Source organism: Microtus oregoni, unplaced genomic scaffold, assembly GCF_018167655.1.
Source record: "Microtus oregoni isolate MIOR12 unplaced genomic scaffold, Mior012 000001F_ref0000356, whole genome shotgun sequence".
Classification (NCBI taxonomy): Eukaryota; Metazoa; Chordata; class Mammalia; order Rodentia; family Cricetidae; genus Microtus; species Microtus oregoni.
Window position 1 is genome coordinate 92,797,704 of NW_024543060.1, and position 12,372 is coordinate 92,810,075.

General features: G+C 53.2%; 1 protein-coding gene across 4 annotated transcripts in view; it reads left to right on the forward strand.

Moving 5' to 3' along the window:
* Positions 1–2,704: 2,704 nt before the first annotated feature.
* Positions 2,705–12,372, forward strand: part of Rfx4 (regulatory factor X4) — a 153,168-nt gene continuing 143,500 nt past the window's right edge. For all 4 annotated transcript variants that reach the window (XM_041677571.1, XM_041677576.1, XM_041677594.1 and 1 more), the window contains exon 1: positions 2,705–3,146. In XM_041677571.1, coding sequence (XP_041533505.1) covers positions 3,104–3,146 — 43 coding nt within the window. In that variant the 5' untranslated portion in view covers positions 2,705–3,103. The remainder of the gene's footprint in view (positions 3,147–12,372) is intronic.

The window sequence follows — 12,372 nt, forward strand, 5'->3', positions numbered from 1 at the left end:
CCAGACAGGCCTTCGCCTGTTGGCCTTCGCCTCTCCTCTGTCCTTAAAACTCAGCTCCTGGCTTGGCCCTCATTTCCCCCATCCTTGTCATATATACACCCCCCCCCCCGTGTCTCAGCATCTGCACACACACACACACACACACACACACACACACACACACCCCTCACACTGCCCTCCTGTGCTGTGTTCTAGAGGGTAGTAAGTGATAGGTGTTATCATGGCCTTTTGGACTTCCCAGACTGGGCGCACTGACCTCCCGTTGTCCTCCCTAGGCGGGACAGCAGTGTGTGCTCCTTGTGTAGTGGGGTTAAATGAGATGCTATCCCTGAGGTTGGTGGAAGTGGTAGACACTAGTTCTCAATGAAACCTTTGTATTGAAGGATGTCAGACTTTCACAGCTGTGTGCTTACTATGTAGTGAACGGCCCAGACACACTGGTGTGGGCAGCCCCTAGGCAGCATCGCTTTGAAATTTTTATCTGACTTCCAGTGAAAGATAGCACTATTTTTGAACTCAAGTGGCACCTCCCGAGTGATACCGGCTTTGACATCTGCCCACTCCTCCATGGAACAGGCCTGCCTGCCACATAACCTAATAGGTGCCAGGCTGTCTCCCTCCTCACTCCAGTACAAGCTCTGAGAATCTCTCTCCTCTCAGGCCAAGCGGAACAGGCCAGTGATGAGAAGGGCCCTGTTGCCACCCTGAGTTGTTCCTGTCCAGCGCAGGCCAGGCCTGCCCGGACCTCGCAGCCCTTTTCTGTCCCCCTTGCCTTGTGGGGGCAGCCCAGCCCACCCCTTCCGTTGGATGGTGAGTGTAATCTAGCTAGCAACAGCTGTGTAACAGTCTCACCAGCCTACAGATCACCTCTGCCCCAGTGTCGGTGGTAGAGGGCTCCCCAGAGGACCCTAAACCTCCCGGTGGGGCAGCTCCCCTCCCTGGAGACAGGGTCCTCAGGATCACCCAGTGCACCCCGCAATGAATACCCTAGCATTTCGTCCTAGGGCCAGTGAGGCTTCAAGAGACAGACCCGGCATTTGATCTGTAACTTCGAACCCACGAGGGTAGGAGGGGATCTTATTTAACCCCTTCGGCTGCCAAAGCTTTTCACCCACCACCACAGCGGGAAATGGTGTGCCGGTGTGGGTGTGGGTGGAGGACTTCTGGGCACGACAGGGCGGCGTGTGAGGTTGTGACCATATTCCCTGGACACGACTCAGGTTAGAACTCAGTAGAGGCCAGAGCAGGAAGGAGCAATTACCCACGCAGGTTAGTCAGGGCCTGGGGAGAGCAACGGGAAGGAGCTTCGTTATCCCATTTCACAGACGAGGAAACTGAGGCCCAGAAAAACGATGGACTTTTCAGAGCCGGGATTCTAACCCAGCGCAGCCTTCAGCCCGGCACTCGGCACTGCCCCTTCCCCGCGCCCCGTGACCTTAACGCGGCACGTGCTGGTCCCTTGCCCCCTCCCACCATTGTCCCACTCGGCGCGGCTCGGGGGCTTCCCGGAGGCCCACGGTGGGCAGGCCCGGGGTCGCGGGCAAGAAGCGCACCCGGCGCGGCGGGAGGGACCCGGGCGATCCGCCCCTGAGCCGCCAGCGCTGCCTCTGTCCATGGTCAAAGCAGCGGGGTAATCCGCCTTTCTCTTCCGCCCGCCGAGCCCATTCATATTCTAATCACAGCGCGGCCGGCCCGCGAGCGGCCACTTTCCCGGGGCGGCGGGAGCCCCCCCCCCAATTTGCGGTCCGCCAGCCCCGGCCCCCTCCTCCTGCACTTTCATCTACACCGGGGAGGGGTTCCTGGGAAAGCGGCGTCCCCCAACTCGGACGCCGGGGGGCTTCTCACCAACTCCGCTGCGGGCTGTGGGGGACCGAGAGGGTGGCGGAGGGGGGAGCCGGGGGACATGGGAAGAGGGAGGGACCCGGACGCAGACAGACTGACAGACAGGGTTATGGGAAGTGGCAAGGGGGTGGGGTGGGGGTGGGGGTCCCAGAGACCCAGGGGGACGTAGTCCTAGGGAGAGACAAAGAGACAGGCAGCCAAAGGAGAAGAGGAGACCGAGACAGCAAGGCACGGAGACCTGGGGAGACCCGTTGGGCGAGAGACAAGGGGTACAAAAGTTGTGGAGGAGGCGAGCCAGCCCCTCACCCCTCCCTGCCAAGCGTCCTTCTTGTCTCTCAGACTGGAGACGGGAACCTAAGGCTTCAGTTTCTCCTTCCCAACCCTCTACTCCCACGCATGTCCGCGGATCTACGTGGAAGAAACTCAAGACACACTCCCTCTGCATTGCTCCAGGGCCCCTGCTCAAAATCTAACTCAGGACGGAAATGGGACGTGTCTCAAGGGGAGAGAAAAAAAGGAGTTAAGCCCACTCGTGGCCGCACAGGGCTCCGACACCTTCTGCACCCCCCTCCATGGCTGCACCGCGCGGGGCTCCGGCGCGGGAGGGCTGGAGAGGGGGGCAGATCTAAGCCAATTTTGATTTCGCCTATAATGAGTGCTGGGCTAAGGCTGGAGAAGGCCTCTGGAACTTTAAATAAGAAAAACGTTGCTAATGCTATAATAGAAGGGGGAAGTCGGAGGGCTGGGATTGCGTCGCTCTGAGCCCCCCTTTTCGGAGGCGGCTTTTCTTATTCAAAACAGGCCCACAATGGGCTTCACAGTGCGCCTCGCCACGGCCCCATCTGACGAGCGGCCATTCATCAGGCCCGCTGGCCTATCAATGACATTGCTCCCATCGGGGCTCCTATAAAATGATGTTTTTTCCCATGAAACATCCGCAAACATTTTGACGGGTTTGGCTTTGCCCGACTGGATTACTGAGTGTCCCCTCGCTCGCTCGCTCTTTCCCTCTGCTCCAGCTCGCTTTCTTCCTTCCCTCGCTTCTTTGCCTCCTCTTTTCTTTCGTCTGGTTCTTTCTTTTCCCCCTTTATCCTTTTGCCCTCTCGCCCATCGTCTCCCTCTCTCTCTCTCTCTCTCTCTCTCTCTCGTTACCCATTCCTTCCTCCCTCCTTCCCTCCCTTCCTCCCTGGGCATCTCTAGCACAGGGGATCCCCAAATATCAGGACTTTTGGGGGGCGTCTGTGCTGTCCATGGGAAGAGCATGCATTGTGGGTTACTGGAGGAACCCGACATGGATTCCACAGGTTAGTCCTGGTGGGACTTGGGGGGAAGATACTGGGAGGAAAGGAGCAGGGACAGGGGGGACTTGAGAAAGAGCTCAAAAAGTTCAGGCTGCTCAACTTGACAGTGAGATCCCAGGTGAGAAGGAGTGCAGAAGTTTTCGGTCCAGCGCTAAATGTGTAAGTGAATGCATGGAAGTGTGTGTGCGTGTAAATGTGTGTGTGCGCGTGCGCGCACGCTGCGGAGCGCGCTTTCATTTGTGCATAAAGTTGCATAAAGATGCTCTCTGGCTCGCGGCGAGCTCGAGGTGCTGCTGCTTGCAGGAACTTTGCGAGCCAGCCTCCCCATCCCGGGCCCCGCAGCTGCCCTGGCTTTGGGCAGGGTAGTGGTGTGCTCAGGATCTGGGGTGAGGGCCGGGAACGCTCCAAAGGCGGGGGAGGGCGACCGCGTTTCACCGCGCGGGAGGTGGAGGCTCTTGCTGCAGGAGCCGCGCAGCTGGAGGGAGTGGCGGCGGCGAACCCGGTGGTCCTGGGGCATTCGTATCTTTGGCCTGTGAGAAATGGGAGCCCAGGCGCGAAGAGGCAACACACTAGCCGCTCCACACGGAGGCTGTAACCTTGTTGGGGGGGGGGGGGGGGCGAATACAAAGCATCAGTAGAGGCCCGAGTTCTGGCATTGAGTTCTGCGAACTGCCCTTTGGTTAGAGGGCTGTGTAGTGGGGCATCAGGCTCTAGGGTTGCCGTGGTTCACTAAAGAAGGGAAGACACGGGATCTCGTACAACGAAAATACCCAGCCTCTCCGTGTCGAACCGTGAGTCAGCTTCAATGTCTAGCATCTTTGGGGACCCGCCACACTTCTAAATCTAGATTCATTTTACTACGTCATTTCCATGTAGATAGAAGTCCTCAAAAAGTGTAATCCCTCCCATAGGCCCAGTCTCTCCACCAAGCTGTTCCGATCCCTGCTGGGCCTCAGCTTTCGAGGTTCTTGGGGGTGAAGGAGGCAGCATGGACAGAGGCGGCCCGTTTCATTGAAACCCGGGAGAAGGTTAGGGCATCGCAGCCGAGCAACAAGTGCCTGCTGGCCGCAGCTGTGCCCTGACACACATAACTTACTTGCAAATAAACACCGCAGACAGCTCTGCCCCCACTCCACCCACCTCTAGGCAGGTCGCAAAAAGAGGCGTGATGGGCCAAGCCACTCGACATCTTCCCAGAAGCCGTTCTTCGTTTCTGGGAGGAATGTTCCAGGCCTCTCCTGGCCTACATTGCAGACCTGGTGGCGGAGACCGCAGACCCGGGGTACTTTTCCGTCTCGGAGGCAATCAAGCCCTCACGTTCCCCAGGCTGGCTGTGAGCCCCCAGAGAGTGGTTAAAGCCTGAGCCTTCTTTAATCTGCCAGCACACACCAGAGGCAAGAAGCGTTCTTGCCTGGGGAGTGCATCGCGCTGCACAGACCTTCAGGCCCCGCTGTGGTCTTCTCCACGCCCCACTAATACTGGTCCCCGATAGGGAACAGCAAACTTTTGCGTCATTATTTTTTTTTTAACTCAAGGAAAACCTAAAAACTACAACATTAAAAGCAAATGTATTTAACCAGATTAAATCTATTTATACAGAATTTGTGGCTGAGGAGTTTCAAGGGGTCCCTACACGATCTCAGGGCCTTCCTCATACCCCAAATCAGGCATGCCCCAGCTGGGTTTTAGTTGATTCCTCCACAGGACTAGAGTCCTTGCTTGGTGCGGAGTGCTGTTGAACTGTGGATAGGTTCTATTTTTAATCCCGGATTATTAGGTGGTTGCGGGGGAGGGGGGGCACTAGCCACCCCCAGCCCAACTGCAAACATCCCAAATGGGTTATAAAACTCCAGTGCCTCCCCGCTCCGCTCTCCTCTCACACTCCTGAAATTAAAAATCAAAAGTTTTGGTTAATGGCAGCAATTGAGAAGTCATTCCGGGCGCACCAGGTGACATTTCACGTGCAAAACTCCGGACAAGCGAAGTGCGTGTGCGGCAAGGTCCGATCCAGGAGCCTGCTTTCGCCTCCCTTCCAGAGAATTAATCCAATTAGTCTTTCTTCTGAGTTTCCCTTGTTATGTAAAAGGTTCATTCCCCCTCCCCGGGCGTGCAGAGCCCAGCGCTCCACTAGGCAGTTCGATTCTGTTCCCCTGCGCTCGCCTAGAAACACGAAATTTCATTCTTCACGGGCTCAAACAACAGGTTCATAGCATCTGCTGGAGCGAAGTCCGGAGCATCCATGTTTAGAGGGGCCGGCAAGTCGAAGCTACAGTCTCTGTCTTTTAAAAGGAAAATCCCCGCAGAGTGCCTGGGGCATGGGAACGGTTTTGCTGGGGCCGGGGCTCTAGTGCCCTGCTTTGGGCCCACTTCAGCGTGACCTGCGGAAACTCACCCCTTTGTTCCGCGCATCGAGCTGGTAATATATTCCTTGAGTTTTTCCCAAATACACACTACAAGTGTGGGGCCAAGACAATGGCCCAGTCGGGGGAGGCCCTGGAGCCGGCGCGCGCCTCCTGGGTCCTCGGCTCTGGTTTCTCACCACCACAAAGCAAAGCCCCTCTAGGACGGACTCTGGCGGCTTCGCCCAGCTCCTCCGGACTGCAAAGGCAGCCTGCGCGCTTAGGATCCATCCACGTGCGGGTGCGTCGGGACAGGTTTTACAGTTAGCGCCAGCAGGCTGAACTCAAAGTTGGTTCTTAGGCCCGTTTGGCCCTCACTCTCTAGGAGGGGCCGCTGGAGGTGGCTACTTGTGTGTGACCTTTCGGGTATGATTCCAGATGCCCCTCCACAGAGCAGCTCTGTTCAGCTGTTCCTTACTCAGAAATTCGATAATGAGCGAGGAAAATGGGTAGAATTTTCAGCCACCTAGGACTTGTGCCAAGTGAGGATGGTCGCCTATGCGTCAGAAGGGTCATTTCTTGTTAAACGGGATGGTTCGTTAGAAAGGTGCATTTTTGGCGCTCCGACTAGAAGCTTCTAACTCTACCCAGTTCGCCCCACCCACCCACCCATCCACCCTGCGCCTCCAAAACTCAGATAGGATCTGCATGCCTGGGGCCCACTGGTGGGAAGACTCCTGGTTCTGCAGGGAAGGTGACCCGGTACTAGGTCTAGCCACGTTTCATGGGCCCTAAGATGAGACATCCTGGGGCCTTAGGTTTTTACCCCAGAGAGACAGGCCTGGAACCTCCTGCATTTTGCCCCCAGGAGAAGCTCTGGGTAAGTAGAAGTAGCCTCCTTGTGTAGCCCGGAGAGCCGGTCCTTGGCTCATAGCAGGAAGCAGGGAAAGATCTGAGCCTTGCTCCTGTGCTAAGCCAAGCTCCAGGCCCCAGACGTGCGTGGGTAAGTGTGCGTGTGTGGCCGGAGAGGTGGACTCGCGTGGTCCCACTCTTACCACCTGCTAGCATCTGAGTTTGGCAGCAGGGTCAAAAGAGTGTCCCGTGGTCCCGGGATTCCAGATACCCGCGATTGCAGTCTTGCACGCGGCCGCGGTACACAGGTTTAACTCCACGGGCCTGCGGGCTCGCGATTACACGATTATCCAAGGCGGGCCCCGAATAGTGCACTTTCCCAGCGTGGTACCCAGAGACCCGGAAAAGTTAGCCAGGGCTGCTTAGCAGCTCGGGCCTGGGATCTGAACAGCAGCCTCCGCCGCAGCCCCCACCTCCTCTACCCCTAGTGCGTCGCCATGGAGACTGCTGGAAGTTGGTGGTGGAAAACAGACCCGGCGCAAAGCAAAATATTATGAGTGCAGTTGGGGTGACTTCAGGGGGGCGGGGGACCCGAGGGCGTGAGCGGGAGCCAGAGGCGGACAACAAAGGGCCGAGAGCAAGGAGGGAGAGGAGTGTGTTTGGGGCCTCCCCAGCGCTGTGTGAGTGCTGGACCGTCCTGCTTCCCAGAGGGGCCAAAGTCTCTAATTTCTCTCCAGCAGCTACACCTTTTCTCAGCCGGCTTGTGCACCCTTGCTCCCACCCCGCCTCTCCGGGTCCTCTTCCAGCCTCCCTCCTGGTCCTGAGTGAGCCGCCAGCTGGGCAGTACGCCCGCCTCCCCGAGAGCCACAGGCTAGCCAGCATGAAAGGTTCTGGCTTTTCTTCCCCACGACCCGTGGGTCGCCCAGGAGGGATTTTCTCATCATCCCTCTTCTCAAATTAGATCTGAAAAGGTGGTGGGTTCCGTGGCTGGTCAGACGTCTAAGAGGCGGGGCGGGTATCCTGGCTGACAGTTCTCAGGCGGCCAAAGCACTTGAGTTAGCCTTCTGAAGCAGCCACTTGTAACTCGACTTTAAGTCAACCAAGCCCTCCCCAGGCTGTGTCTCTGCCTGGAAAAGACGCAGACAGCTCAGGCTGGGATTCTCAAGTTAGACCTAGCCCTCTTCCAGGGTTGGCTTTACAGCAGGATCCAGGAAGCAGTATGTGAGACTGTTCTGTTAGCACTGTCTGAACTACATCTCCCCAAAGCAGTAATATTCCTAACCACATGGTGGGGGGGGGTCACTTGGGAATTCAATAGTCAAGAACCTTGAATAACTCATTTTAAAAGATTCTCAATTTCTTTTCTTAATGTCAGCCCAAGGTGCATTCTTATCTCCTCCCAATTCCCCAACTCCAGAGAGAATTTACAAAAAGACACTAGGTTTTATTTTACAGGAGCTGTGTTCAGTGTTGGGGCTTCTAGCTGTTGAAGGCAGCAGCAAAGGCCTGACATATGTCGGAGAGGAACACACAATCCAGTGTTCCAAAATGCACCATCAAAGGAAAACCACACTAGTTCCTTTCTTGCATCTCTGACTCCCTGGTGACTGCTCGGGCAAAGGGGCCCTTCCCATTTGTTTGAGACTCTGTTGGCTTCATCCACAGATATGGAGTAGATATAAAAATATCTATATTTGAGTATGGTCTGCCCTGCCTTTCCAGCACTCCAGGAGGCATAGTCAAAAGAATGACTGGGAGTCTGGGGCCAGCCTGGGCTAAATACCAACTATTCAGCCAGCCACGGATATTTAAAAATCATTGTCTCAAAAAGAAACAAAATGGCTATGTTCTAGCTAACATTGTACCGCTCAATGACAGACTTGCATCCATGTGTCTGGCGACACACACAGCACGTGACACCTATCAGGTACTTTTGTCTGTAGAGTAGCTTCAGGGAAATGGGTCCTCGCAAGTCCCACATGAGGGAGGCAGGGAGGCAGTCCCCTTCTGTCCCCGCTGTTGCCAGGCCATGGGTTCTAAGATAAGCTGAGCTCTAACGTGATGACATCACAAAGCAGAATGCTGGGAGGTCAGAGCTTCACTTCCTCAGGCCCCTGACTGCCCACCCTACATGTTCTACAGGTCTCTTGGGACCCTCTTCGGCTGCCCCTCTAGGGGTCCCGAAACTCTTCAGGACGGAAAAGGTGGGCAAAATCTCTGCCGCAGCTTTCACCCGCCCGCCTCTCCTTAGAGACTTGTAGTTTGACGAGGGTTTCGGTGAGAAAGAGTGAACTCCAAGACTGACTATTGGGAGGTCTCAAGAAAAAGCAAAGAGTCCTTTGGGGTTCACTCAGTCTCAGTTGGATGGCAGATCCTGGGGACATCCATGCCACACACCTCACTGACAAGGATTGCAGAGTGTGTGTTTCAAGAGAAACTGAATACATTGGGAGTGGCAGGCGCCATAAGGGACATGGGAGTCGTCTTAGGATTCTGAGGCAGGGGTGAGGGCAAGTGGGATGACAGGCATGCCACTTCAACCTTACCAGGACTCTGCGCAGTCCCCCTGTAGGATGAAACAGGAGAGGTTACTGCTGGTGGTGGAAGAAACAGGAAAGCCAGACGTGAGGGAAGGTTGCTCCCTCTCCGGGCTGACCATCTTGGTCAGCGTATTGTATAGTCTTACAACAAAGCAAAGGGGTGGGATCCCCTGGTCGATGGGGGTGGGGCCTACTGTATCTTTGAAAAATATCTTGTTTTAGTCAGGCAGTGGTGGTGCATGCCTTTAATCCCAGCGCTCGGGAGGCAGAGGCAGGCAGATCTCTGTGAGTTAAAGACCAGCGTGGTCTATAAGAGCTAGTTCCAGGACAGGCCCCAAAGGTAAAGAGAAACCCGATCTTGAAAAATAAAATCTTGTTTTATTTTGAGACAGGCGCTCACTGTGTAGTCCTCACAGGCTTACAACTCACTCTGTAGACTAAGTTGACCTTAAACACACAGAGATCCACCCACCTTTGCCCTGAGTTCTGGGATTTAAGGTGTGAACCACCAGGCCCTACCCTATTAATTGCATTTTAAATGTATTTCTAATTTATTTTTTTATTATTATTCCTGGGAGATGGGATGTCTGTGCACTGTTGTGGGTGTGTGAAGGCCAGAGAACAATTCTGTGGGAGTTCCCTTGTCTTCTTCTTTGTTTATATGTGTTCTGGGGATCTAACTCAGGGCAACGACCTCTATCGGTTGAGCCGTCTTCTTGCCGGCCCTGAAATATCTTCCGTGTACATTATATCATTCTGTTTTAAGCAATGGCAGTTCAGCCAAGGGATAAGAGCACAATGAGGGGCGGCAGAGGGCACCACAGACAACCTACAGTGACCCATTGTTTGTCCCTGCGCGCCAGGCACAAAACTGTCTCAACTCTTCCTCTTCCTTTTATGAAGAAGGTGGCGATGAGAAGAATAGACAGAGAATGAAACATGTACCATTAGTTAAAGCAAAGAATGCCATTTCTCCCCCAAATGTTACAACAACCCTTCAAACCATGGAAGATGAAATTTAATTTACTGCTGAAAAAAGTAGGGATTGAAAGGAAGTCTTTACTATGGATAAGTCTTTTGATCCATCTGAAGTTTAGAGAGCACGGTTTCATCTCTGTCAATGCCCTAGTTGCATCTATCACATACAGATAGAGACCACAGAGTCGGCCAGGGAAACATGCGCTGTTAAGCCAGGTGGTGATGCATATGGTCTTTAGGTAACTTAACAAACAGTACCTTGGAGGTATGTTGTCAACCACAGAATGTGTTAAAATGGGACATTGGGCACATACAACAAGATGTAGCGGGAAGAACATGGGATCTGGAGTCTGGAGATAGACCAAAGTTTCAATCCTTGTCTGTTGGTCTCTAGCTCTTTGGCATGCCTTCTCCAGGCCTCAATGTTCTTGTTTGCAAAGCTGGCCCATGCCTGGGGCTACTGTGAAAACCCAGCAGGCTGTGCATGTTAATAACTTTAGCATGTGGCCCCAAGAAACTGCTCAGCCAGTGCTAGACCCCGATATTATTAACAGTGCCCTAGCCCACCTCAGCTCAGTTCTTGGTATCTAGTTGGAAAATGAGGGCAGGGTTCCTCCTGGAGAGGGTTTAGACTGCCTCATCCAGCTGGATGCTTGCTGTCCAGACTTCGCCTGTTCCATTTTTCTTTCTTAAATAGAATATTTTCAGTGGTAGGGATGGGACCCAGGACCTCGAGGCTGCTGGGCACCAACTCTACCATCGATCTCTATTCTGGCCCCATTGTAAAGCCAGGAGAGCTTTCTCTTCAAACGGGCTTAGACTGAGGAATAAGTATCGTCTTCGTTTCATACCTGTCCCTCGACATAAAAAGGCCCTTCGTGGTCTTCCCTGCTGTGATTCCATCCTGTGTCCCTCAGTGCATAAAGGGTGTGGAACACACATCATTGTGGAGGCAACAGCTGTTGGCTTGAGTTGGGGTCCTGGGAGAGATCTGGGGATGGGTGGAGGAGATGTGCTCTGGACACCCTGCCTGAAGCCTCCAGAAACTCCTACTTTTTTGGCTCTTGAATGAGGCGCCTCTGATGCGCCCTTCTCTGGGTTCTCCTCCTGTCTTCCTGCTTAAAAACGAAATCATTTTATGTGGCTTCCAGGAAACAGTAAGTCTAGTCTTTCAAAGTCATTTCATCAAGGAAAGAAAAGATTGAATTCTCTTGCCCTCCCTGCAGTGTTTGTATGTGTGTGATGTATCCCCAAGTGCGTATGTCTCTCTGCATACCATGCGAGAGAGGCCTGAGGAGGGCCTCGGGTGCCCGGTTCTATCGCCATCTTTCTTCCTCGAGACGTCTCTCACTGGATCCAGCTAGACTAGCAGCTTACAAGCTGCAGCTGCCCTCTGGTCTCCACCTCATGCAGCAATAGGCTAACAAGATGTGGGCGGCTGCTTCTATCGGGGTCTGAACTCAGGTCGTTCTGCTGGCACAGTAAGCACTCTTCCCATCTGAACCATCTCCCCAGCGTGCGTAGACATTATATATGTGTGTGTGTGTGTGTGTGTGTGTGTGTGTGTATTTAATATGGGAACAAAAGTGACCATTTGCTGTGTTTATGCCTTGGTAATTTGATTTTTACCTAAATTATGGCTTTTGCTATTAAAAGCTAGGGAGTCAGACAGACAGACACATACACACAAGTGAGAGAGAAATAGAAAGAGAGATCATAAAAAGTGGAAAAGATTGAAACACAGCTATATGCTTTCACCTGAATTTGGCCCAAATATAGGTAACTAGGACAGCATTAACCGTGCTAGCAGATTAGGTGGCTTCCGCTGTGCTGTATAGACCATCAGAATAGAGATTCTTTTTCATTTTAAATTTTATTTATTTATAGAGTTTTGAAAAGATATGTATATTAATATTTTGCCTGCATGTGTGTGCGTATTTGCATCATGTGCATGTCTGGTGTATCGGGTCCCTAAAACCGGAGTTACAGGCAGTGGTGAGCCACCACATGGGTGCTGGGAATTGAACCTGGGTCCTCTGTGAGAGCAGCCAGTGCTCTTAGCTGATGAGCCATTTCTCCAGACCCATGAGTTCTTTAAACTGCGTGTCTGGGCTCTGCTTTTGTGGTTATTTAATCTTCAGTAAAACTCCAAAGTAGAATCTGACCATGCACAACCAATAATTATTGAACAGAGAATCCAGAAACATTGGCTTATGTTGCACTCATTTTAATTTAAAAACACAAGGAAGCCCTGGGAATAGTCTGCAGCCCAGAGAAGGTTAGTTAGTGTTTAGGTCCTGTCTTCTAACCACACAATTGTATTAGCTTTGCTTAGATGCTAAGAGGAACTGTGGAACGCAGTAGGTATTTACTTTGTACAAGCAGAGAATTACCAGCTCATAAGCACTGATGCCCGAGACGGTCCAGGTGGGAAAATGCAACAGGAGTCCATGCAAGTGACTGGGTCTTTGAGTTGACTTTGGACAAGGTCATTGACATGGAGAATAATTAGTAACTATT